Below are 27436 nucleotides of genomic sequence, written 5' to 3' on the forward strand. Positions count from 1 at the left end.
CAAGCAACACCCAACAATAAGCAGAGGCAAAACATACTCCGATGTACTGCTTTAGCTTGCAAAGGATCAAGTGAAGATTTGGTTCTCCTGTTGTGTCTGTGATTCTGCCACCCACCCAGTTCTGGAGGGCAGGCTGCTCTTAAGGCTATTGGCATGGGCAGAGCCCAGACTGGAGACAGTGAGGGTTGTGGCCTTGAAAAGGACCTGTGCTGAGCCCTCCAGAGCAATGAGCACATGGAGTTGGCATTGCCACAGCCTGCTGATCTTGCTACTCTGTTTTACAAGTTGATAGGGGAGTGAGGACAGAGAAGTGAAAACAGGGGTGCTAAATGTGCCTGTTAGGGTCCAGGAAATGAGATTCAGCCTCTGTTCCCCTCTCTTTCAGACATGGTTCTAGAATTTTGCTTGATATGGTCATTTGTGATGTTATAATCAGGTGGAATGGTGTACAGAAGAAAAAGGCATTTCACCATCCCACTCCTCATTTCATCAGCTATGAGCTCCAAGGAAGTTCCATCGTTTCTGGTACCATCGGAGAAAGACACCATTACCAGCATTGCTAGGACACCTAACCAAAGGTGAGTTCTATTTTTAAAATATTGTTTTAAAATTGTTTTGGTCTGAAGGTGATTGCAGACTCTCAAAATGGTCTGTGTGAATTTTGCTGGTAACTGGTGATTAGTTGAATGTATTGCAAGAGTTAATAAACGGCATCGTCCATCATCCATCATTATCATGTAAGTTTTAGATTAAACAAGATGTTGCAAATGGCTCTTGGCTTTCTAATGTGCTCCTGAAATCTGCAGGAGGCAGCCTGAGAAAGAGCTCTGTCTGTGAAGTCAGGGACACTTGGATCCAAATTCTACCTCCACCACTTCAATGGGGGCCCCTGGGCAAGACAGCAAGCCTCTCTGATGTGCCATCTCATCTTTGCAACAAACAGGAGCATGGGAGAGCAAGTGTGACCAGGGGTCTGGGAAAGGCTAGCATTGGTGTGGGCATGGAGCTACTCAACAGGCGTGGTCCTGGAGATGTTGACATGTTTCAGGAGCAGGGGAGACTCTTTTCCACTCTGGGAGGAAGAAGAGTGCAGTGGCAGAGTGGGTCCTGCTTCTGGTCAAGACCTGCTTAATGCTGCCAGTCCTCTTCTGGGTGACCTCAGAATTGTGCAACCTGGGAACCTGGGTACCTGCTCTGTCAGCCCAGTGGACACAATTCTGAGGAGTTCCTCAGGGTTTGCTGGGGGCCTGCACTGAGCTACAGGACAAGATTGGGGCCTGCGGGCAACTTGGGGTGGAGCAGAGAAGAACAGAGGAACTCAAACAAACCCAGAGAGGATTCTGACAGTTACCCAGCCTTGCCTCATTGTGGCCTTGCATGGGTGGACATGCAGGGGACATCATATCACCCTTTCACTCCCTTCCCTCCCAGGACAGGCATCCATCTCTGCCGGATGACTTCAAAGACAGAAAGATTATCTCTGCATTGTGACTTCGTGGCTAGTTCAAATTCTTTCATATTTTGAGGGGTAATTTACACCTATGCTGCTGCTTCCCCCGCTCCCCCCCCTTTTTTTTTTTTTAGAGACAGAGTTTCGCTCTTGTTGCCTAGGTTGGAGTGCAATGGCACCATCTCGGCTCACCGCAACCTCCACCTCCCAGGTTCAACTGATTCTCCTACCTCGGTCTCCTGAATAGCTGGGATTACAGGCATGTCCCACCACACCCAGATAATTTTATATTTTTAATAAAGACAGGGTTTCTCCATGTTAGTCAGGCTGGTCTCAAACTCCTAACCTCAGGTAATCCACCCGCCTCGGCCTCCCAAAGTGCTGGGATTATAGGCATGAGCCACCATGCCCAGCCATGCTGCTTTGTTTTTAACTGCATTTCTGCCCTTTACCCCCTAGACAAGCTTCAGAAGCTGGAGCGCTACTGCCATGTGGCCCTAGGGCCTTTCCTGCTCCACACTGGCCTTGAGTTGCCTTATAGTCCTGCTTTGGCTCTTCTCCCTTGGGCCAGCTCCACCCAACCAGCACCACCACCCTACCTTAAAACCAGGCCCCCAGAGCAAGTGGAGTAGAGAAGGGAGCCAGATGCACGACCCAAGAGCTCATCCTCCCTGGGGGGCTGGCAGAGCGTCCTGTGGCTGGGCCTCCAGATACAGTGACTTAGCCCCTAGACCAAAGGTTCTCAACAAAGGACTCATCTGGCTAAAGGCTGCACCCTCTCAGCCCTGGCAGGAGTCTGGGGGCTCTGCCTGTCCTCTTCCTCACCTGGTACTAGGAGGTTGATGTAGCCCTAACATGGCAGACAACTACGGAGGGCCTGCAGGTTAACCTGGGCCCCTGAGCTAATGCAGACACATCTCAAAATCCTGCCGCCACTCCAAATTCTCCCATGTTGTATTGCCTATTTGCAAAAACAGTTTTGAGGACATGGTAAAATGGGTTAGTGAGTGACTGAGGGATTTGGTTCTTGAGTTAAGAAGCTCTGGGCATACACAAGTCACAATGAGAAGAAAATTCGCTCATCTGGGCAAGTTGGAAACACAGGCCTGCTGATGGATGTGGGCTATTCCTCAGGACAGGACAGTAGTTTTGCTGAGCTATTGCCAGGGGAGACTTCCTGGGTAGGGAATGCGTGAGCTGGGGAGATGCTAGGGGCAGAATGTGGGAGGGGCAGAGCTCTTCAGGGAGAAGCCAAACACACTCCCTCTCTCCCCGTTTATTTCTCCTAAGAAGCAAATCTGAGTCAACTTGGACTCTACTTTTCAGACTCATGCAATAGGCCGTTAGAAATCCATGCAGAGACAGACGGACCCTTTCAAACCAGAGATACCCCCCTGGACTAACAGCTCACTGACCCTCTCTGTTAAAACTTCCTATCTATCTTTATTTCCCTAATGTGGAAATTCTGCATACAGTTCTAGACCTAACAATAATAACACTTAATTGTTTAACCCATTACAAAGTACGAAGACTTTTTGCCTATTGCTTAATTTTCACAAAGGCCCAATGAAGTCGCCACAATGAAGTTGCCACGATTTCCATTTACAGGTGACGATCTGGAGGCATGGGGCAAGGAGGTGGTGTACAGGCCAGGGAGGTATGAAATGCACTGTTGGTGTCTACGCTAGGCCTGGCACAGAGCAACCACTGTAAACACTGACACAGTGACTGTTCAGAGCACCTGCCGGGATCAGACCTTGCTCCAGGTCCCTGACGCTGAAGAAAACAAATGCCAACAAACAACAATCTTCGCCCTAATGTATGAAAAGCCAGTTACCTGACAAACTCACCAGTGGCCTACATTTGTTGGCATGACATTAAAAAATGAGCATTAATAAATTGACCAGATTGTTATTGTGCAACCATGCCATAATACGAGGCTATAAATAGGTTAAAAATCTGAAAGTTGGCCAAGTGTGGTGGCTCAGACCTGTAATCCCAGCACTTTGGGAGGCCGAGACAGGCAGGTAACCTGAGGTCAGGAGTTTGAGACCAGCCTGGCCAACATAAAAAAAACCCTGTTTCTACTAAAAGTACAAAGTTAGCCAGGCATGGTGGTGGGCACCTGTAATCCCAGCTACTCAGGACGCTGAGGCAGGAGAACTGCTTGAACCTGGGAGGTGGAGGTTGCAGTGCAACAAAACTGAAACTATGTCTCAAAAAAAAATAATCTGAAAGTTTATAAAATACAAAGTTATTGCCAGTTGCCAAAATTATGAGTGCTTTTAATTTTCATAAGGTTTTATATATACTGACATATTAAAATGTATTTATCGTGTATATTTTTCTTTTTTAGATATTGATTTTATTCTTGCTTATGTGCTTTACGATTTTTATATTATTTAATTTCAAGTTTAAATTATGTATTTATAATATTTTAATTAGAAGTATACTGGGTAGTAGAATTTGTGGTAATTTTTAATTTTTTAGTCATCTTCAGTCACAAATTTATTTAAATCCATTTGCTGTCTAAATTAAATTATGTATTTTATTTTTTGGACTTATGGTAATGTTTATATATTCAAAAATGTTATAATTAACTTATTTAATAAGATTTATTTTGTTTTTACTTCTAAATTGAAGTAATTTCATTTTACATTTTTTGTACTTTTCAAAATTTTTACCACTTAAATTTAATTTTGGATTTGAAATTATTTATTTCACTTATTTTCTAATTAATGTATTTTCTAATGTATGACTAGGTGAAAAATTTAGAACATTTACATTTCTTATTTCTGGGCCAGCGCAGTGGCTCACGCCTGTAATCCCAGCACTTTGGGAGGCCGAGGTGGGTGGATCACGAGGTCAAGAGATCGAGACCATCCTGGTCAACATTATTAGTAGAAACTCCATCTCTACTAAAAATACAAAAAATGAGCTGGGCATGGTGGCGCGTGCCTGTAATCCCAGCCACTCAGGAGGCCGAGGCAGGAGAATTGCCTGTTCGCAGGAGGCGGAGGTTGCGGTGAGCCAAGAATCGTGCCATTGCACTCCAGCCTGGTTAACAAGAGCGAAACTCCGTCTCAAAAAAAAAAAAATTCTTATTTCTGTATTTACATCTTCTAATTTGTCTTCAATGCTTTATCATCTGCATAATAATTTTCATACTTATTTTGTTTTTCTCTTTTCTCAATTTCTGGAAATTTAATGTAAGGAAAAAACTGAAAAATAAAAGACCGTAGATGCACAAATACATTAATTGCAGCCTTATTCATGATAATGCCAGGCCGGAAACAGAAGGAAAAGCAAAGCACAAGACTCACTGCTGGGTGTTCATTCAAGACCGCAGGTTTCAGAACTGCACATTAGTGTTTAATGACATACGATCAAGTGAGAGAATATGATTACAGGGCTGTATGATTTTATCAGTATTGTAGCTACTCTGATTTAATAGTGGAGAAAAGGTGCAAAGAGAAAGAAAACGGTAAGCAATAATTAAATTCAAATAAACAGATGAAAGACCTCTCAAAGACAAAGAGCAGGAAAGAAATACTTGTGCAAACTGCAAATTAGAAGAAAGTGGACTGATATTTCGTGAATGCTATTAAAGTGAAATATGTGTCCCTTTCAAGAGAAACATGTGGCTTCTTCCCTGTGTGGCCACATTCCCCCCGCCGTTGCCATGGACAGGGACTCTGCCCCATCCTCTAATCCTCTCCCCCTGACTGCTGGGTGAACCCCAGGAAAAGCCCAGAGGAAGGAATCACAGTGGGTGAGGCCTGGGGTTCCCTCTGCCCTGGGGGCAGGCAAGCCAGGCTGTTAGGAAATTTGAGTTTCTTAGAGCCTTCTGTCCTCTCACTTTGCAGGCTGGCGTCAAGACTATGCTAATGACCTCCAGGTCTCATGTTTCTTGTTGCCTGGTGACAGAGTTTCACAGTTGAGGCGGAGAAGCTGGGACTAGCAGGTAAGTTTTGCGCCGGTAGTGGCCCACGTTTATCGATTTACTTTAACTCTGCCAAACAACTGCTTGGATCTCTACTTTTTCTCTTCCTCCCCTCCTTAGAGTAAGCAGCTTTGGAAATGCCTGTTCTCCGAGTGTGGTTTATTTACAAAGCCCAGACACCAGCTAATGAATTATTTAGGAGGGGAGGAAGCTTGCCTGAGCCCCAGACAGGAAGGGCAGCTAGCTGGGGAACAGTGGGTGTCCTCAGGGGTCAGGGCAGGGGGCGGGGCCTGGGAGGCGTGGGAGTAAGTGGGGCTTTGGGGATCACACAGGATCCTCACTCCAAAGTTTGGGTCTCCGTGAGTGTTTTTGCTGCTCTACAGGCAGTTGGAGATGTGTTTGAACCGCTTGCTTTCACCCGACCAGTCACACCTCTAAGGAAACTAAACTGTGAGGGCCTGTTCCTTCGGGAGGGTTCAGCCCAGCAGAGGAAACCTGATTACTGCTTACTGTAATGGGGCTTGGAGAGCTATCCTTTTTTTTAAGAAGTCTGGTGGTAAACTTTTTCTGCAAGTTATCCTGATCATTAGAACCCACTAATGAGTGGTTAAGACCTAGGCTGAGCTGGGCCTTGAAAAAGGAGATTCTTCATGGGACACTTGGGAACACACTACTTAAGCCCCAATTTTTATGACAGATACAGTGGGAAAAGCCAGGTTTCACTTAGAGTCTTTGTGACTCCTCATAAGTTTCTCAGCCTCTCTGAGCCTCAATTGCTGTATTTCTCCAGTGGAGACGAAAATGGACACGTCAGGTGGTTGTGATTTATTTATAATGTCTGTAAAATGCCTGGCCTGTAGTGAGTGGTCCACAGAATCCGTATAGAAACAGGAACCTCATTTTAATGTGCTAAAAACTGGGTAGTGTTGTTGCTTTGCAAAGGGTCTGGCACATAATAAATTCTCAATACATTTATCAACATCATGGATGCTACGTGAACCACGTATGGAATAACACTCCCAGACAATGAAATGGGGACTCAGAAGGGTTAAGAAACTTGTGCAAAGTCAGGTCTAGGAGGACAGGGTTGTGACAGGCCTGTAAGCTGGGCTGATCACATGCCTTCTGGGTTTGAGCCTCAGCCTCCAAGGGAGATGGGAGGCACTGAGACAGCTGCTTTCCACCCTTCAGGGCTCCGGAGTCCCATGGTTGTCTAGAGACCGGTTTGTTAGTGCCTGGTGCTTGGTGCCTCCGGCTTCCGCTTGGGCCTCCAATGGTCTCTCACTGTTGCCCAGTGTCAAGGGTGACTTCAGGCGCTTTCTCCCTTTCTATCAGCAGAGTGATGAGAGAGTGAAAGCTAGGTGATGTTTCCACGTCTCTGAAACCCTAGAACACAAGGTGTGCAACTGAAGCATGCACATTTCTACTCTGCTGCCAGCTCCCTCACCAACTCTCAGCCCATCACCAATGCAATTCACTGCCAACTTTTCAGTTTCTGAGCTCCCTACCAGTCTCATATAATGGAACTCACCTCAGCCCCTAGAGCTGGGTCTGATAACACAAGAGTTCTTCCTTTTCGGGGAGGGATGAACAATAAGGACGGGGCTTGACCTGGACTAGGAATAAAGTTTCCCATAGGATCTAGCTCAGCTCCCTCCAGCATCTGCAGAACATGATGAGCCAGGAGCTTACTGGGCAGCCAAGAGAGCCACGGTTACCACTGGACACTATAAAGCCAAGCATGCATGGAAAAGCCAGATGACAGCTAAGTCCACAGGAAAGGGCACCAAGCAGATGCTGGCTCCAGACGAGGCGTGTGCCTTTGACAAGACCCTGGGCATTTTGTCTGTGAAGTGGAGTGGTTGGATTAAATGAGATGACACACATGAGGCACTTAGATTTGGTCCTGGGCAAAAGGAAGGAAAAGATACAGGAAGTGCTAGGGCTCTCTAGCAGTTACAGACAGCTCTTGAGTTTTCTCTTTGCCTAGTCCACATATACAATGTAGAAGAATGTTCCACCAGCTCTGCTTCCACCACGGAGCCTGGATCTGCATGCTCCCTCCTCCACCATGGCCTTCAGCACAGACTTCCCTCCTCTCCTGCCTAAAGCTGGCCTGTCTCCATCACTCTCCTTCCCTCCCTCTGCTGCCTCCCTGAGGCCAGCGTTGTCCTTCTAGAGGGCCTTATGTTGTCCCCTACTAGTGAGCACACGGCCCACCTTGTGCTGCCCTTGCCCAGCTCTTAGCCCTCCCCTCCTCGCCCTCTGGCTTGTACCCTCTTCCTGTCAGTTCTTTCCCAAATCCTTCCATGTAGCCTCTTCTTAGCATTCTAGTTACAGCTCAGATGTCACCTTCTCAGAAAGAGCTCCCCACCCACCTCAGTCTGAACTAATAACATCCCCACCAATATGCTCTTTCTGACTTCGGCATTCTCTGTCTCATCATCAGCTATCGTTTGCAGAGCGTTGACACCAACTGCAATGCTCCTTGGGTTCTCTCTCTTTCTTTTTCTTGATTTGCTCTCTCTTGAAATGGTAGTTTCATGAGAAACACGAAGGTATAGCCTTGCTCACTGCATATCCACTGACCTGACGCATAGTACACTCCAGTAAGAATTGTTGGATAGATGAGTGAATGAGGAGACTGGACTGTAGCAAGCTCTAGAGATTAAACGTGAGTAAAGGCATAATTATATCTATACATAGCTATTATTATATTTCTTTTTCTGTAAGCACTAGTAATGTTATTGCTAATAATTTGTCAGTGCTTGAAATGTTGCAAAGACTTTGTGTTTGGTAATCAGCAAAGATTGCTCTCCAACTCTTCCCCCTGAAATTCCTGACTAGTGGGGAGTGGCCCAGAGCGGCTGGTTTGAGGGAGGTGATGGAGACTGTGGTGTCTGGTGACTCCCCCAGCTTTCCCCACCAGCATCTGCCACTGGTGGTAGAAGCCAGATGACTGTTTGTTGAGTGCCCACTGCACACTGGTCACCTAACATTTTTATCACCTTATTCACTCTTCAAACAACCAGCAATTGACCAATCCATTTTGCAGAGCAATGAACTGGGCTCAGGTGTCTTCCGAGGCTAAACCTAGGTTGGCAGTGAAGGGGAGTAGGGCTCACTTCCATTTGCCTCACAGGTCCCAGGCTCCCTGCAGCCCACCCACCTGCCTTTTCAGGCACAACAGGAAAGGGACAGCTGGCATGACTCACATACAGGTGACCATCCTATCTGGAAGCTGCCAGGGTGATGCCCTTTCCTGAACACAGCATTCTCAACTCTCCTGGCAATAGTTATGTCTGTTTACAAAGTCCTAAGGAAAGGTGTCTGTCTTGTTGGGAATGGTGTCGAGTGCTTCAGTCATGATTTCTCATAAACCTGATGTAGATTCAAGGAGGAAAAGGAAATCTGAATTTAGGAAAAGTTTCTACAGAAGAAATTTAGGATTAGACATTGCAGCATTTCCTGAAAGACAAGGGCCTTTCATGCGAGCAATGAGCCCAAACTCCCCTTTTCCTCCACTAACTGGAAGCATTCCTTCAAAAAGTAGGCCACAGTCTTCCCGCAGTCCTTCATGTCTAGATACAGGTTGCAGGGAGAAAGTTCAGCTGCTGCTTGACATATCCTCCCCACATTGCACCACGGTACCGCCACCCGCTCCTAGCAGGCCATGTGTTGTTTATAGCACGGCCCTCCATGGCTGGCTGAGGGTGGGCTGGCTCTGAGAGAGCATCTCTGGAGGGAGACAGGAACACTTGCCCCGGGCTGCCTGCTCCTCCCCCTTCTCAGTGCCCACCTCTTGCACACTGCTCTGTGACACCATGAAGAGCTCACAGATGACTCAGGATGCACTGGCTGCCTCAGACAACCAGACTCTCCACCTGTTGCCCAATCCTTGTGTCTGCAGGGATGGGGACAACCTCCATCTGCAACTGTCCCAGGCAGATCTGGATCCAATAAACCATCATCGTCACCACCTTGTCCCCTCCCGCATTCAGGTAACAGGAAAGGAAGTGGTATTGTGTGTGCGCATGCACATGTGTGTTTGGAGTGTGAGTGTACATGCATGTGTGTGCATGTGTGTTTGTAACTTTGTTTCCTGGTTAGAAATAGATTTTATATCTATTGCAGAGAATTTAAAAACTACGTAGACATATAAGAAGGAAAGTAAAGAGGGCACAGCACCGTCACCTCCAGAGAGCTGTGTTGCTGATGTTCTCGGCTTCTCTCCCCTTTTCTATGTGCGGAGGTGTGCGTGAGCCGGAGAACAGGGGGCTCATGCAGACAGATGTATTTTCACTAACATGACATCTTTAGCATATTGCCTTTTGACATTTTCGGAAAATAATGTTTTGTTTTGTTTTAGTTTCTGTTTATTATTTATGTCGTTCTATGATTACATTACACTGTAATTATTTAATCAATTGTCTATTGTTAGATTTTTGGGTTGTTTCTATTTTGATTTAATTTTTACTATTTTAAATGGCGCTTCCATAACCATGTTTATATCAAAAGTCTTGCTCTTATTTACTAAAGGAAGATTCTTAGAAGTGGCCTCCATGTGTTCTCTATAGCCTGGTCCCGCCTCTTCCCAGAGAACCAGCCGTCCCTTTGCTTCATCCTGTCCCTCTGCCTTGGCTCTCATCCTTCTCCCCTTGGCTCTCATCCTTCTCCCCTTGGCTAACCCAATTAAAGTGGCTTCAAATTCGATGCCACTGACCTGTCCCCAGCCCCCTAGTACACTTGTTCTTAGGGTCAAACAATGCATGGTGCCATCATCTGCTTCTATTTGGAAAGCATCCCTGTCTCCAAGAGGGTACACATTCAGTGACCAACAAATATTTTGTGTGCAAGTGACAACATGAGTTTTCTCAAAGGACCTCTCCCTTAAAACATATTCATGTTCTGGAAATCCTTTAACAGTACATGTAAAAACACTGGGGCAAGTTGATTACGCATCAGCTGACTATCAGCTATGAAATCTGGGACACAGTTGAGAGCTGAGACCCTTTCAGGGCCTGGGAGTCATGAGGGCATGGGAGTCAGAATTGACCTTCTTGAGTACCTAGAATGTATCTATTCAACTAGTATTGACTAAGGGCCTACTCTGTACTAGGAACTGAGATGGACAAGTGGACAAGACAGGCCATGTATCTTGGAGTAGGTGTGGGAGGAGAATGGGGGACAGATAGTAAATGCAAGTATAACAAGTAATGCATCATAAACTACATTTAGGTCCCAGGTGCTGTGGAGGAGAAGTGCAGCGAAATAAGTGGCATAAGTGTGTGGGGGAAGGTCTGTCTGCATTATTCATTGGGGGTGGATGGAAGAAGAGATGTCTAGTCTGATACCACAGTTTGGGCCCTGAGTGTCCACAAGAGGCCAAGGCTGTCAGCCCAGCTGGAAGAGGCTATGGTGGAGCAGCTGGCTGGGAGCTGGGCTTGGGACAGGCAGAGTGTGAGATGCTTGTCATCATCCAGGGAGAAAATGCTAAGTAGGCAGTAGGTGATGTGAGTCCGGAATTGGGGAGCAAGGTTCAGGCAAGAACCAAATGCTGGGGAGTTGTTAGTGTATAGATCATATTTAAAGCAATGAGATGAGGTGGGCTCACCAAGGCAGTGAGTGTAGACCAGCACGATGAGCGTAGTCAGAGAAGAGGAGCAGGGGCTTGGCCACGGCCCTCAGGGGGCACGTGGCAGAGGCAGCTTCTAACCCAACCAGTCAACTCTCTCCCATGCCTAGGCTATGTCCACTGCCCCCTGATGCCCCCACTCACTGGGCTGGAGTATAGGGTCCAGGACATGGACCCCATGTCCATGTCTGGAGCCCAGAGGCTATGAGACCAGCCCAGTGCAACTCCATGCCTGGTACCAGCCCCAGGGCTGGGTTTCTCCTTTTTATTTACTTCTCTTTTATGGTGCCTTCTCCCAGCCTCCCTTTCCTCCTTCCTTCTTTCTTCCTCTGTCCTCCACTCCTTCCTCTTGTTGTCCATCCCCTTCTCTCTGCAATGAGGCCTTTCCCCTGGATGTTTCCTCCATCTGAAATCCTCTCCCTGAATCCTCACTTCCTCTGATCTCTGCTCAGATATCTTCTTCTCAAAGAGGGCCCTCCTGGCCACCCTTTCCAAAAAAGCACTTCTTCCATTTCTCTTCTACTCTCTTTCTCTTTCTAACATCCATCACACCTGTCACTACACTTTATTTTTGCTCGATTCTTCTTCTAGAATGTGAGCAGGACCTTCATTTTGTTTGCTGCCTGGAACAGTGCCTCATTCATCATAGGTTTTCAACAAATATTGTTGATGAGTGGATGACCTCGAAAGGCCGTGGGAAGTTCAGCTGCATCCTTAGAGTTGACCCTCAGCATCCCCCTTCTCAGTCATTTCACCCCCACCCCGGTGGTAGGCGGTCAGCAAAGCTGCCACAGGGCTGTGAGCTGCCCTGCAGCAGATAGGGTGTCACAGTGGAATTTGGGTCGTGTCGCCAGTGGGCTCTCACTAGAACTAGAGGATGTGCTGTGCAGAAAGAACTCCATGGACGAGATGCCCCAGCATGGTATGAGAAGGCCTGTGCAGCTCAAAGGAACAACATGTCCTCTTGTCCCCCAGAATAAATTAACTGAAAGCCTGAACTCAGGGAGTGGGGGTTGCTGTCCATAAGGGTGCTGGGCTGCAGGGTCTAAATGGGGTTTCTACCCGGCTGGCACCTGGAGTCCCAGCTCCACAGTTGGTCAGCTGTGTGGTCCCATCCATGCTGCTGCCTCCTGGACCAACCTCCACAAACACACACACACACACACACACACACACACACACACCACAGCCAAAGCCTCCAAGGGCCATATGTTCCCCTCCCCTGACCTTGGGGAAATAGCCACTTTTACATCCTCTTTCCATGAGTGCAGGCTGAAGCTTGTGGTGTTCAGGAGACCATCCAGGGTCATGGGGAAGGTAAATAGGGGGCTGGGCACACCCACCACGACCAAAGCCCTGGCACATTCCCCCTGCCAAACCGCTTCTCTGAGGCCCAGTTTCCTCATCTGCGCGAGGAGAGGAGCTGGCAATAGCAACACTTAAAACACACTGGGTAGAATGGAATCACTGCTCACCTCATGGACTTTAAAGGGGCCAGGTCTGCCTTGGCTCTTTGACTTTTGCTTCTGTTGAGGTTGGTTTGAGTGTTTTGAACCCAGGGTGGAGAAACAAGGCATTTCTAGTCTGTTAAACTAATCATCTTAGTATTTTATTTTAATTGTAAGGCACCTATTCCCTTTTGTTTCTTTAACAAATCCAATTAAAGCAGAGTACATGCAGAATTACAAAATAGATGCTATTAAACGAATAAGAAATCATAATCTTTTGTTATTGGGCCATGTGACCTCCTGGGAACTTTTGCTCCAAATAAAAGTTAAATTCTTATTATCCGATAGGGGAAAGGGGGGAGTTTGACAGCTAATGGCTTTCCAGGCAGCACATGTGCAGAGCCGAGCCGGTGCTAAGGATAGAGAAGTAAATAATACTAGGAGCAGACAAAGCTATAAATGTGTAATGTCCCAGGAAGACACTTAGAGCTGGGTTGATCAAATTAACCAGATAACTGCCAAATGAAGTGAACCTGAGAATTTTTATACAGACACTCTGTTTGCTGCTTTACAGACACGGGGGTGGAAGTTTTGATGTACTGGGAAGAACATTTCCTACAGCAGTGCTGGAATAAGGCAGCTGTGTGAGCCGGGACAAACTCCTCATACACACTCCCTTCCCCCACACCACCCAGAATGGGAGGAATATTCCTACCACAATGGAGAGTGGTGTGGATGACTGGAATGACAAAGAAGAAGTCACTTTATGAAGATATGGGCATGATGGACCTCTTAGTGTGGGTCTGAGGATGTGTGTGGGGTGGGGAAAGGAGTGCAGGGGAGGCATCATTTGACCAGCACATGGAGATGGCCGCTGTTTGGCAACAGCAGAAGTAGCTTCCAAGAGGTTAGACTTTCATGTGAGCTCACATGGTAAAAATCAAACTTCTGGTGGTCTGCATACTGAGACAGGGGTGCTACAGCAGCCCGCAGCCCTCCAGGGCAAAAGAAGTCACTGCCTCTCTGGCGAGTATGGGGGAATGCAGTTGGCCAATGTTCCTGGGCGATGCTGCATGAAAAGCCTGTCTTTGCACTCTTGACTCACACTCCATGTGGCAAGGCGTTCACACTGCTTTAATCCTGCAGGGACTGGAGGAGCCGAGGAACAACCGGTTCCTGCCTCCATTGCCACACACTTGGGGACACATGCCCATGAAGTGAACTCACTCATAGCACTATGTGTGCCCCATAAACTGTTTCTCTTTCTCTCTTTCATTGTCAATTGCCAAGCTCTTACAGTTTAATGACTCCATTAATGCTATTAAAATATCATTAACATTCATACTATATGTACATATTTCTATATGCACCCACTATATACGATACATCTATGAAAATGAGCATCCTACATACTGGCCCCTGGGCAGTAGAGTGAGCAGGCAATGGGTCACACTGAAGTGATTTCTTCAGGGACCTTATTTGCCCGTGGTTAGTTCTTCCATAAGGTCAGTGGGATATCTGCGTTACTGAACCTCTGCAGGGACTTTGGCTAAGGCTGGCTCTCTGCCTCCTCACTCTGTTGAGTTGGCTAGCTGCTTCAGCCAGAGTGCACACCATTCTTCATTTAGCAGGGGGGGTGACATTGCAGTTCTCAGGCCAACACATGCCAAATTAGAATGGACTTGAGCAAATGTCTCATCACCCAGAGTTCTGGGGACTCTTGACATTCCTTGGTTCCAATGTCAGAGATTCCAGCAAAACAGGAACAGCCTTCTTGAGGCATGAAGCCAAGGAGAGCCAGTGGCCTTCCTTAATTTCCTGTGTCTAAGTGGGCGTGGCTTTCAGCCTGAGAGTCATAGATTTCCAGAATGGCTTCCGCTCCTTGGAGGCAGTGGGGGTGAGCAAAGTATCCCCAGAATGAGGCATTTGCCACTGCTGGAGCACAGGCAATGGAGAGAGGAGAAGATTATACACCAGCTTGGGTATCAGACATATTAAGGTTTCACTTTGGCTGTACTCTTTGCTCTCTGTGTGACCTTGGGGAAGTCACTTAACTTCTCTGAGTCTCAACTCTCTTATTGCAAAAATAACGTTGATATTTTGCATGGTTGTTCTGGAGATTAGATATACATGAAGGGCCCAGCAGCATGTTTGAGGCAATTTTTTTGGTACCATGAATGAATGATGGAAAGGGGCTCTTGACATTGGCAGTATTTCCAAAATTGATGTGAGAACCCCCCTAAACCGTGGAGTCCCTGTAAGATTCCAACCCCTGCTTCTGCATCTCTCTCCTGCCATCATCTTCCCATCAGCTCTGCCCAGAGTGTGGTGGAGCTATTTCTGTGAGCTGCACCATCCTCTCTGCACCTCTAATCTCTCCTTTTCTGGCAATCTGTCCTTCTGCCCACAGGGAAGCAGGGCTCACATTGGGGCAGTTAGTGGAAAAAAACTAAAGCACTTTATGTTTATACCCCCAAGGAATCTATATTCCTAAATCTAGGTAACACTGCAGAGCGAGTAGCACAGCACACAGTTTCTGGTCCAGAATGATCACTGGACAAGTGGTAATTCTCCAACCTATGTCCGAATCAAAAGTTAGTGCTGATTTCGGAGGCCTGCTCAGAGGTTCCCAACACACCCATTATACGCACAGGACCCACCATGACAGCACAGGTCTCCACCTCCCATGGACTCCATCTGTGAAGATACAGCCCCACCTCTCTTTAGAAGGAGCTTGCCCATTCTAGAAGGGGCAGAAGACACAGGGAATGACCTGAAGCCACTCGGGAGGTCACAGCTAGGTGAGCTGGGCTGTTACATGCACAGTAAATATGAGGGTTGGGAGAGAGAACAAACGTGCTTACTTTTGAATGAGTGAGTTGTTGAGGGAAGTTTGCATCATTTCCTCTTAATAGATGAACCACAAGCAAAGGATATTTCTCATCCACATGACATGAAACCTCCTGTAAAGCTAGTCCCAAATACTGGCTGTGAAACGGCAGTGACTTTGGGGATCTCAATGGATCAGTTGAAAGATTGAAATTATTATTGTGAGATTGTGTTAGCAAGCTAATTAGAGATGTTAGAGATACAGAAACAAAGCAGTCTTGCCTAAAAATGTCATCAAAATACATGTGTATGAAGCAACAGACAAATTCCTGTATCATAATAACAACTGAAAATGCTTGCAAATATTTGGACGGCATTAATATATTGGTTGCCATTACTTTTTAAATTTAGATATCCATGGGGTGTCCTACCATGCTGTTTGATTCACAATGACTAGAGAGAAAAAATTAATTAGAAATTAAAGTAAAACCAACTGGTCCACTTTTTCCAAAGTATAAAAGCCAATTGTACAAGAACAAAAACACCCAGTATATTTAGAAACCTCTTAAATTTGAGCTTCTAAGCTGTTCATGTGAAATGAAATCTATTATCCATCTAGCAACACATAAATGCATTCATTCATCTGTCTATTCACCCTTCTATCTGCTTATCTACTTACATCTTTCTCACTATAACTATTAGCTTTCCTTGTGTGGGTTGATCCTACTCTGACATTTCAAAAATTCTATGAATTGATAACAGGATATCTAGCCAGTTTCAAAAAGATGAACAAAAGATCATCTGTTTCTCCCTTTTTTTTTGCCAGTTTTTACCCTGGGCAGGAAGTGGCTACATAGAGTTGGATAACACAAGGCATGTCCCTGGTCTCTGGGGGCTCTGAGATCGGGCTTCTGGCACTGGGTCTGCTTCTAGTAGTACTGGGCAGCTTAGGGGGTCAGGATGGACCCTGAGCCATGCAACATACTCTGCCTTCTATAACCGAGAGCAAGGGTCCCTGCCAGGGCCCCAGGGAGAAGCACAGAGAGGATGGAAGCTCACAGTGCCCCATCTGGCCCTAGGGCTGCCTCAGGACCTAGGCTCGCTGGAGAGGTGAAGTACATTATCCCAGCCAGCCCTCACTTTACCTTGAGGTGAATAATGGGCAGGCTCAGAGCCAAAGGGCCCTTTGGAGAGAGGCTCCTTAATGGAGGAGTTCTCTATATCCAGCTCTGCGCTGCTTCCTCATCACCATTTATCAGAGCTAAGAGGGCTTCTTCTCACAGTGTGGGTGGGCTGTGGGCAGTAGGAGCAGCTGGGCCCAACTGGCTGGATCTCCTGTCTGCTGGAAGGACCCCTTCCTGTCCAGGATTCTCTCTAACCCATGCTCAGTGTGTTTAGCCTCCCTGAGCTGAATTTTTTCTTAGAGAGTAGAAGAAAACCAAAAGGCAGCCCAGGTTTTGGGTGTTGAGGGGAATCTGGTGACCAAAATCAGTGAGGGTCTAGATTTGAACTATTTCAACTTGAGGGCCAGGTCTGTTTACTGTTTATCTATATTGCTCAGAGGTTTGATATATGGTAGGCACTCAATATGCACATACAGTGAGTGAACAAATGAATGAATCCTTGAGTAAGCACATGGACACAGCTTAAATCAGTCCCAAACGACTAATAACAACCACAGACAAATGGAAATTTATTAATTGTTTAGGCCCATGGGATAGGGTTGGAAATACAATACAGGACTATGCGGTATTTGGGACATGTATACACTAAAAACTATTTGTTGTTTATCTGAAGCTCAAATTTTACTGGGGATCCTGCAATTTTATTTGTTTTTTTTTTTTTTTTTTTTTTTTTGAGACGGAATTTCGCTCTTGTTACCCAGGCTGGAGTGCAATGGCACGACCTCGGCTCACTGCAACCTCCGCCTCCTGGGTTCAGGCAATTCTCCTGCCTCAGCCTCCTGAGTAACTGGGATTCCAGGCACGCACCACGATGCCTAGCTAATTTTTTGTATTTTTAATAGAGACGGGGTTTCATCATGCTGACCAGGATGGTCTCGATCTCTTGACCTCGTGATCCACCCGCCTCAGCCTCCCAAAGTGCTGGGACTACAGGCTTGAGCCACCGCGCCTGGCCGATCCTGCAATTTTATTTATTAAATCTAGAAAACCTACCATGGGGAGAAGCCACTGATAAACATCTCAGGTGAGTGCATAGGCTTCCCTGATCTCAGTTCATCTCTTTTTAATGAAGATTTCAACTCAAGCACAGTAGACCGTTTTTCTGACATGCCAGCTTGTAAACAGCTCTTCTCTGTGGTACACAACATCCCCCTGGCAACACACAAGGGAGACATACACATTGGACCACAGCAGTGCCCAGATGCTACCTATTTGGATGTCTTTCCAGGGGTAGAACTGGGTTGTGTGGGGGCACAACGTAACAAAGTCACAGACTTCCAACATGAGCCAGCAGGCATAGTGAGAGGAACAGAAGTAGAATATGGAGCCCCAACTATTTTGTAAAGTTTTTTAAAACATGATATCTTAATGTGTCTGCAGTAAAATTGCCTCTTTGTGCACAGTTCTCTAAGCTTTAACAGATACACGGATTCATGTAACCACCACCACTGTGAGGGTGCAGGGGGTGACATCACCCAGAAAACTAACGTGCCTCTCCCTTCTAGTCAAGCCTTTTCCCCACCCCTAATCCCTACAACCACAGATCTGTCCTGCACCTAAAGTTATGGCTTTTTTAGAAGGTCACATAAACAAAATCATTCCATTCATGTAGACTTCTGAGATTTTTTTTTTAATTAGGCAAAATGCGTTAGGGTTTATCCAAATTGTTGCATGTATCAATAGACTTTGTGCTTAGTAGTATTCCATTACTACAGTCCTCACTTATCCACAGGTGATATGTTCGAAGACTCCCACTGAATGCCTGAAACCACTATAGTATACTATGTTTTTCCTATAGGAACATGTGCTTATGATAAAGTTTAATTTATGAGTTAGGCATGGTAAGAGATGCACAACAATAATTAATCATAAAATAGAACAATTTCAACAATATGCTACTCACAACTTCACAGATAGAAGATTCATTCTTGCTGTAGATGTTAGCCACCTCAACATACAATTTAGTTTCTTTCCCAAGTCAAGAACTTTTACCTTTTCACTTAAAGGAAGCAAGTTAAGGCTTCTCTCCCTTTGGCATACCTGAATTGGCAGCATCACCAGTCACTACTAGGACAGCTACTAAGCGACTAACGGGCAACTCGTGTTTACAGACTGGATCCACTGGACAAAGGGATGATTCAAGGTCTGGGTGGGATGCAGCAGGGTGGCCTGAGATTTCCTCATACTAGTCAGAACAGCAGGCAATTCAAAATGTATACATTTCTTATTTCTGGAGTTTTCCATTTAACATTTCCAATCTGCAGAACTAAACACGTGGAAATGGAAACAGCGGACAAGGGGGACAGTATTAGAAATCAACCCACTGAAGGACGTTTATTATTTTTCTGTTTGAGACAATTATGAATAGAGCAGCTATAAACACACGTGAACAGGTTTTAGCGTGAACACATACGTTTTACTTTTCTAGGGTAAATACTCAGCTGGGGAAATGCCAGATCATATAATAGCTCTATGGTTAATTTTATAAGAAATTTCCAGAGTGTTTTCCAAGGGACTGTACCATTTTGCTTTCCCATCAGCAAGGAATGAGAACTCTAGTTGCAGTACCTCCTTACCAAAACTTTGTACTGTGGATTTTTGTATTTGTACATTTCTATGGTGAGATTTATCTTTAAATATTCTGGACATTAAAAAAATTGTATTGTTTGCTTTCTTAGTGCTGAGCTGAAAAGCTCTTTATAGATTTTGGATACCAGCTATCTATGTATAAGTGATTTGCACTGTTTTCTTCTAGTCTGTAGCTTGCCACTTCATATTCAACTTTTTTTTTTCCACAGAGTTCTTTTTTTTTTGAGACAGAGTCTCACTCCGTCACCAGGCGCCAGGCTGGAGTGCAGTGGTGTGACCTCGGCTCACTGCAACCTCCGCCTCCTGGGTTCAAGCAATTCTCCTGCCTCAGCCTCCCGAGTAGCTGGGACTACAGGCGCGTGCCACCACGCCCAGCTAATTTTTTTGTATTTTTAGTAGAGACGGGGTTTCACCATGTTGGCCAGGATGGTCTCAATCTCTTGACCTCGTGATCTGCCCGCCTCAGCCTCCCAAAGTGCTGGGATTATAGCTGTGAGCCACCGCACCCGGCCTTCACAGGGTTCTTAATTTTGTTCAACTTATTAATGCTATCTTTTGTAAACTGTGCTTTTGACTAACTCAAAGTCATGATTTTCTCCTCCATTTTCTTTTCAAAGTTTTATGGTTTTACATTTTACATTCAAATCTATGATCCATTGTGAGTTAATGTGAGTTAATTAGGCCAAGGTTCAATTTTTTGCATATAAATAACCAATTTCAACACCATTTGTTGAAAAGGTCATTGCTTCTCTATTGAACTTTGTTTGACTTTTTGTCAAAAATCAATTGACCATTTAGCCATGTTTGTGTAGATCTACTTCCGGCCTTTACTTTCTGTTCCATTGACCTATGTACTGGTCCCATCACCAATACCACATGCTGTAACTATATGGTAAATTTTAAAATTGGGAAGCATAATCCTCCAACTATATTATTCTTTTTCAAAATTATTTTTCATTTCTAGTTTTTTTCCTTTGATATAAATTTTAAAATCTATTAATTCATATGTGTAAATAATCCTCCTGTAATTTTGATTAGACCAATTTGGGAAGAGTTGACATTAAGTCATCCAATTCATGAACAGGGTATGTTTCTCCATTTCTTTAGATCTTCTTTGCTTTCTTATATCAGTATTTTAAGGTTTTTAATATAAAAATGCTGTATGTTTTTGTTACTTATGTGAAATATAGAAGTATTTTATTTTTTGGAGCATTTTTATTTTTTAAAATTCAGTTTCCAATTGTTAATAGCTAATATATGGAAATGCAATGGGGGTTTTGTGTGCTAACCTTATAACCTATGACCTTGCTAAACTCACTTATTAGTTCCGAGAGTGCTTTTTAAATTCTGTGGGATTCTTTATGTGGACAATCATGTTATCTGTGCATAGGCACAGTTTTATATCATCCTTTTCTGTCTGTATGCCTTTTATTTTTTGCATTATTACACTGGTTAGAATTTCCAAAGTATTATTGAACAGACATAGAGGGTGTTCTCTTGCCTTATTTCCAAACTTCAAAGGAGAAGCTTCAGTCCTTCACCAAGTATGATATTAACTCTAGCTTTATTTTGTGGATGGTTCTTTAGCCAGATGAGGAAGAGCCTCTCTATTACCAGTTTGCTGAGAGTTTTTAATGACTAATGGATGTTAAATTTGTCAGATGTTTCTTCTGCATAAATTTATAAGATTTTTTTTTCTTTTTAGTCTGTTAATATAGTACATTAACTGATTTCCAAGCATTGGGTAAGCTTGAGTTGTCAATTATATTCTTTTTATATGTTTCTGGATTCAATTTGCTAATATTATGTTGAAGATTTTTATAACTACGTTCATGAAGGTTATTGGTCTGAAGATCTCTTTCTTATATTGTCTTTGTGTGATTTTAGCATCAGGGTAATGCTGAGATCAGAAAATAAGTTGAGAATTGCTCTCTAGTCTATTTTTCTGAAAAAGATCATGTCAAATTGCTAGTATGTCTTTGCAATTGTCTGAATGTTTGTGTCCCCTGAAAATCTCTGTGTTGAAACTCTAACCTCCAATGTGATGGTATTAGAAAGTGAGGCATTTGAGAGGAAATTAGATCATGAGGGTGGAGACTTCATAAATGAAATTTGTGCCCTTACCAAAAGGGGCCCCAGACAACTGTTTTGCTCTCTTTCTACCATGTGATGTCATAGCAAGAAAACACCTATAAACCAGGTAGCATGCTCTTAACACGTGCCAGATCTGCCAATGACTTGATTTGGACTTCCCAGAATCTGGAACACAGAGAAATAAATTTATGTTGTTTATAAGCCACCTAGTCTGTGGTACTTTGTTACTGTAGCCTGAGTGCACCAAGACAGTCTTCTTTAAATGTTTGATGGAATTTAGCAATTCCATCAACATTCTATTCTATTAATAACATGGGGCTTTGGGTTTTCTTTTATGAAAGGTTTTTAATCATGAATTCAATTTCTTCAACAAACAGAGGTCTATTTGGGTTTTCATTCCTTCACAAATATTTAGTAGTTCTTAGTTGATCTTACCTAAGTTCCTCTTTTTCAGAGTTGTTTGTATTGTTCTCTTTTTGGGTTTTAGTAAATCCTCCCTTTGACTCCTTATATTTGTAATTTGCCTTCTCTTTCTTTTTTTTTAAATTGTGAATCTGGCTATTTGTTTCATTAATCTTTTCAAAGAACCAGCTTGTACTTTTTTGTACAATTTGAACTCCTGTAAATTTATTAAGGTTTGTTTCATGACCTAAAATATAGTCTGTGTTCGTGAATATTCCATATGTACTTGAAAAAGAGTTTGTATTCTGTGGTTGCTGGGGAGAGTGCTTTGTAAATGTCAGATTCCGTTGGTTGATGGTAATAGTGAGTTATTCTATACTAGTAATTCTCATCTCCAGGCAATTTTGCTCCCCAGTGGACATTTGGCAATGTCAAGAGACATTACTGATTGTTATAACTAGTGGGCAGCTATTGGCAACCAGTGGGTAGAATGTTCTGGCCTTACTCTGCTAAACATTCTATGATGCACAAGACAGGTCTTCCCACAAGCCCCGTCACCACCCCATCCCTGCTGACAACAAAGAATTATCTGGTCTAAAATGTCAATAAAGCCAAGGCTGAGAAACCCTTTTCCTTGCTGATTTTCTCTCTACCGGTTCTACTGACTGCTGAGAGACAAGTCTTGATGTCTCCAATTCTAATGGTAAATTTATCAATTTTTCCTTTAAATTTTATATTTTTGCTTCATTTAAGCTGAAGCTCTGCTGTTTGGTACATGTATATTTAGGATTTTTTTTTTGTCTTATTGGTTAAATGCTCATTTTATTAATAAGTAATGATCTTCTTACTTCAGCTAAATTTTCTCATTCTGAAATATACTTTGCCTAATAATAATAAAGTCACTACATCCTTCTTTTAGTGTTTGCAGGGTATGTCTTTTTACATTCTTTTAGTTCAACTCACTTTTATTTATTTAAGGTAGATTTTCTTTATAGATAACATAAAATTGATCTTTTTCTTTTGCAATCCATTCTGATAATTGTGTCTTTTTTACAAGATTATGGTGTATGTTGGTCACTTTCATTTAATGTAAATATTGCTATGTTTTGAATTTCAGTCTATCATTTTAATAGTTGTTTTCTGATTGCCCCCTCTGTTCCCTTTTCCTGCTTTTGTATTATTTTGCTTTTGTATTATTTTTCTTTCCTTCTTTTGTATTTATTTGAATTTTTAAAATCTGTTTTATTTCCATTTATATATTTAGCTTTTTACTATTTACCGTATCTTTTTATGTATTTCCTTAGTAATTGCTCTGAGGATTAAGGTATGCATACTTAACTTTACAGCCTTCTTAGAATGAATCTTTCACCACTTCAAAAGCTGTGTGAAACTCTTGCCACCATGTAGGCCTGGCCACCTTCCCCATTATGCAGTAGTTGTCATATGTATGACATCTACATACCTCGACTCCATCACACAGTGTTATTTTTCTTTCAATTGCACACATATTTTAAAGGTATTTAGAAGAGAAAAATATTCATTTACTCAGATATTTAGCATTGCCATTGCATTTCCTTTATCCCCCAAATTCTAAGTTTCTTTCTAGCACAGTTTCCCTTTCATCTGAAGAACTTCCTTGGGCATTTCTTTCACAGCAACTCAGTGGCAAAAGCTTTTATTTTTCACCCATCTGAGAATTTCTTTATTTTGCCTTCATTTATAAAGGATACTGTCACAGTCTGGGTTGAACACCTTCTGAGAAATTCATCCTTAGGCGATTTCATCATTGTGTGAACATCAAAGAGTGTGCTTACACAAACCTAGACGGTATAGCCTACTATAGACCTAGGTAAACTAGATGGTTTAGCCCATTTCTCCTAGGCTACAAACCTGTACAGCATGTTACTGTACTAAATACTATAGGCATTTGTAACACAAGAGTAAGTATTTGTGCATCTAAACATGGAAGAGGTAAAGTAAAACTATAGTATCATAATCTTACAGGACAACTGTCGTATATTCAATCTGTTATTGACCACAACATCATTATGTGGCACATGACTGCACACACACACAGGTATTTTTAAAGCAGGACTTTTTACTTTTAAAAAGCACCTAGGTCTGTAGTAGGCTATACCATTTAGGTTGGTGTAAGTACACTCTTTGATGTTCACACACTAAGAAATCACATCTGCCTTTAAAGAGAGGCAGCTCAGGGTGAGTGCAGGGTTGCTACACAACTTTCAGAATCACCTTTCCTGAGTTCCTTTCCATTGCAATCTCTCTGACACTCTGTGGCTCCCAGGGGCATCTCTTCTCTCCTGACTTGTTCTTCTGGCTGGATTTTGTTTTCTAAATCTGATGCACACTTCTTGCAACTGTTTCTGCCTCTAGGGCCAAGTGGCAGTAGGGTAGAGAAAACAAAGCAAGCCTCAGCTCTGAGGACCACAGTTTGATCAAAGAAAATGGTCCTCTTATTCCAGTTTCTAGGTGCCTGTCTGGATGACTCCAGGGACACAGGGTGGCCTGGGATGAGACAGGAGAGAAGCAAGCAACAAACAAACAAACAAAAAAACAGAGCACAAAACAGATTTTCTCCACTGTCTCTGAACCTTAAAACTCCCTTTCCTGTTCCTTGGACCAGAAAAAGAGGCTCCTGTTAGAAACAGAAATCTTTCTGTCCTCATCTGGTCCAAAGTTTCGTGTTCTGGGCTGCCCTTGAGTCCAGGCCAAGAGAAATGGTTAAGGGGAGAAAAGGGAGTACAGGAAACTTGTGGCCAGATTGGTCCTTACTTTGAGTTATGGATTTCTTCTCCATTCTCCATTTATCTCAGAGTCCCCAGAGTGCCTCCCCGTGCATTCTGCCCAAGGCCTTACTTGCTTTCAGGAGTTTGGTGGGACCAAGTGAGCATACCCAATCTTAACTGGACTTGGACTCCACTTTGCTTTTTAAGCTGCTTTATCCCATCTGGTTTCTCACAGCTGAGTGATATAGACAGTTCCATATTGGTGAATATAGTGCCGGCTCTGGAAACCAGCCAATTATGCCTGAAAGTGGGGGTCCACCATTTTTAAAGAACAGGGTCAGCTGACAAGGCCTGTATAAATGAACGTCATTGCTTGCCGAGAGCTAAGAATTCTGTCACTGGTTTACTGTGGAGACCACCATCTACCCCAGAGGGCTGTGATCCAGCAGGCCTTGCACAGGGTGGGACCCTGTGACTCTTCAGCTACGAGTGGTGATAGTGGGATATACACTTATCACGAGTGTGAGACAGGCTTGTACACATTTCTCTTTGACACTGAGGATTCCTGGGTGAGGAAAACATGTGACAATATGCTTGCAGAGCCTGATTGCTCAATATTCACATGCTATATGAACTTGGGTCACAATAAAAGGTATAGGTGATAAGTATGGAAACTGTAGAGCACCTCTCCCTGCACATCCCTGCAGAGAACAGAGGCAATGCAACTTTGTGTCTCCCAAGGGCATACATCTGCCTGGTTTGGAAATCTCAGTCCAAAAAAAAAAAAAAAAATTGCAAGCAGGAGGCACTGAGTTGTGGAAAAGAAAACAAGGTTTCAGAACCTAACAGAACAGGGTTGCATCCTCTTCCTGGCTGCAGACCTTCCTCACTTCTGAGCCTTGGTCTCTCTACGATAAGGGGAATGCTGTGGATCTTGTTGTTGAGGATTAGAAACAATATGTAGAGCAATTTTTAATAACTAACATTAATCAAGCTATCACTATGCACTAGGCACTGTTATAAGTGCTTTATAGTATTAGATAATTTATACCCCCTCAGAGCTCTATAAGAGCATCTGTTTTCACAAATGAGGAAACTCAAGCACTGGGAATTTAAGAAGATTGTGAGTAGCAGAGCTGGACTCCTAAGCCAGGCATGCAGAAGCCAGAATACCCATCACATCACATCAACATTCTGCTTCCCTGCACTGAGGCAGTCATGGCGATTTATCAAGTGTCTGTGTAGAGGAGTTGAAGTCCAGTGAGAAGGATGTGAGAGGAGGGGGGACGGAGTAGGAGATGGAAAACACAGCATTCTCCGTGAGCTTTGCCAGTACCCACCATCCCCCTGTGTGCTCATGAGGAAACTGAAGCACTGGGAATTTAAGAAGATTGTGAGTAGCAGAGCTGGCACACCCTGTTACCCCTGGGCTGAGCAACAGGCTTTTCTGCATGGCTCCTGTTGCACTGTAGCCTGGGCCTGACTAGTTCCTCTGAGCCCATGAAGAAAAGAGGGATGTGAGAAGTTGGTCTTAGTACCCACCCTATTCTGTAAGATCCAGGCTTCTGTTGGCTTTGAAAACTCAGCAGCCCTCCCCAGAAACTTGTATGATAACTTAAGAAAAGCCTAGCTTTATGTGGGGGTCTAGAAAGGGGCAGATATCCAAGAACACATACACACACGGCCCTGGGTGGGAGCATATGTGACAGTCCAGGATGGTGGAGGGGATTTATAGTCAGGGAATGGCACGTCACAGCTAGGGGGACATTTAGTGTCCTTTAGGCCAACCCTGCACCTCCTATTTAAACAACCAAACAACCAAGAAGTTAAAATCTGAAGAAAGCACATAGTTTGCTGACGATCTATGGCTAGGCTGGGTCCACTTCACCCTGACTTCTCTCCGCCATCCTCTTTCTTGCTTTTTAAACCATTAGAGAGCGAAGCGTCATGATGTGGGAGAGCCCAGTGCCCTCTGGAGTCTTCTAACCAGATGTTTTCTTATCTTTCAGCAGTTTCTCATGATTTTTCCTCACACTGATCACTATCCAATCAGAACAACGAACTTCTATCACCCACTTACTAAAACAACATGGCTAAGGGTGGGAAAGGCCCCAAGGGCAAGAAGATTACCCTCAAGGTGGCCAAGAATTGCATCAAAATCACTTTTGATGGGAGAAAGCGCCTTGACTTGAGCAAGATGGGAATTACCACCTTCCCCAAGTGCATCCTGCGCCTCAATGACGTGGACGAGCTGGACCTTAGCCGGAATCTGATCAGGAAGATCCCTGACTCCATTTCCAAGTTCCAGAATCTTCGGTGGCTGGACCTGCACAGCAACTACATCGACAGGCTGCCTGAGTCCATCGGCCAGATGACCAGCCTGCTGTACCTCAATGTCAGCAACAACCGGCTGACCAGCAACGGGCTGCCTGTGGAGCTGAACCGACTCAAGAACATCCGCACTGTGAACCTAGGCTTGAACCACCTGGACAGCGTGCCCACCACGCTGGGGGCCCTGAAGGAGCTCCACGAGGTAGGGCTCCATGACAATCTGCTGAACACCATCCCCATGAGCATCTCCAAGCTCCCCAAGCTGAAAAAGCTCAACACAAAGCGGAACCTCTTTCCAAAGCCAGACGAGAAGGAAATGTTCATAGACTCCATCAGGAGGCTGGAGAACTTGTATCTGGTGGAGGAGAAGGATCTGTGTGCGGCATGCCTGAGAAAATGCCAAACTGCCCGAGACAAGCTGAATAGAATCAAGACCATGGCCACGACAACGCCGAGAAAGGCCATCTTTTCCAACCTGATCTTACCCAATTCCATGGCCAAGGAGTCCCAGGAAGACTGGAGGTGACTGGGACCCTGACCCTAAGGCAGGAGGGGAAAAGAGATGGAGGGAAGGGGGCAATGGGCTGCATCCACAGGAAACCAAGGCTCCCCTGTGACTGCAACAGCTCTTCCAGCCAAGCCCATAAAGCTCCTTTCCCTACTTCCTTGGTGTGTGATTGTGTTGATTGAAGGGCTTTCAGTTCCTTGCCATTCCACACATTTCTCTCTCCTCTGCATGCACACTCACAACTACAGGCACAGTGAGTCAGGAAGGGGCTATCCA

The 27436-nt window shown here is 44.4% G+C and overlaps 2 protein-coding genes across 10 annotated transcripts in view; one reads left to right on the top strand and one right to left on the bottom strand.

Annotated features, from left to right (window-relative positions):
- The window catches only part of WDFY4 (WDFY family member 4), a 285801-nt gene that overhangs the window by 42374 nt on the left and 215991 nt on the right, over window positions 1–27436 (bottom strand). The window lies entirely within an intron of this gene.
- LRRC18 (leucine rich repeat containing 18) lies at window positions 484–27317 on the top strand. 6 transcript variants are annotated; one of them, XM_035267714.3, is made up of 4 exons: window positions 484–578; window positions 5317–5414; window positions 9304–9394; window positions 26331–27317. In XM_035267714.3, the coding sequence occupies exon 4, from the start codon at window positions 26411–26413 to the stop codon at window positions 27176–27178; it is 768 nt and encodes a 255-aa protein (XP_035123605.1). In that variant the 5' UTR covers window positions 484–578; window positions 5317–5414; window positions 9304–9394; window positions 26331–26410; the 3' UTR covers window positions 27179–27317. The 6 variants fall into 6 exon arrangements, with proteins under 6 accessions (XP_035123605.1, XP_035123607.1, XP_035123604.1 ...); XM_035267716.3 differs by having other exon boundaries at window positions 26334–27317; XM_035267713.3 differs by lacking the exon at window positions 9304–9394.

This window comes from Callithrix jacchus, chromosome 12, assembly GCF_049354715.1.
Source record: "Callithrix jacchus isolate 240 chromosome 12, calJac240_pri, whole genome shotgun sequence".
Taxonomy (NCBI): Eukaryota; Metazoa; Chordata; class Mammalia; order Primates; family Cebidae; genus Callithrix; species Callithrix jacchus.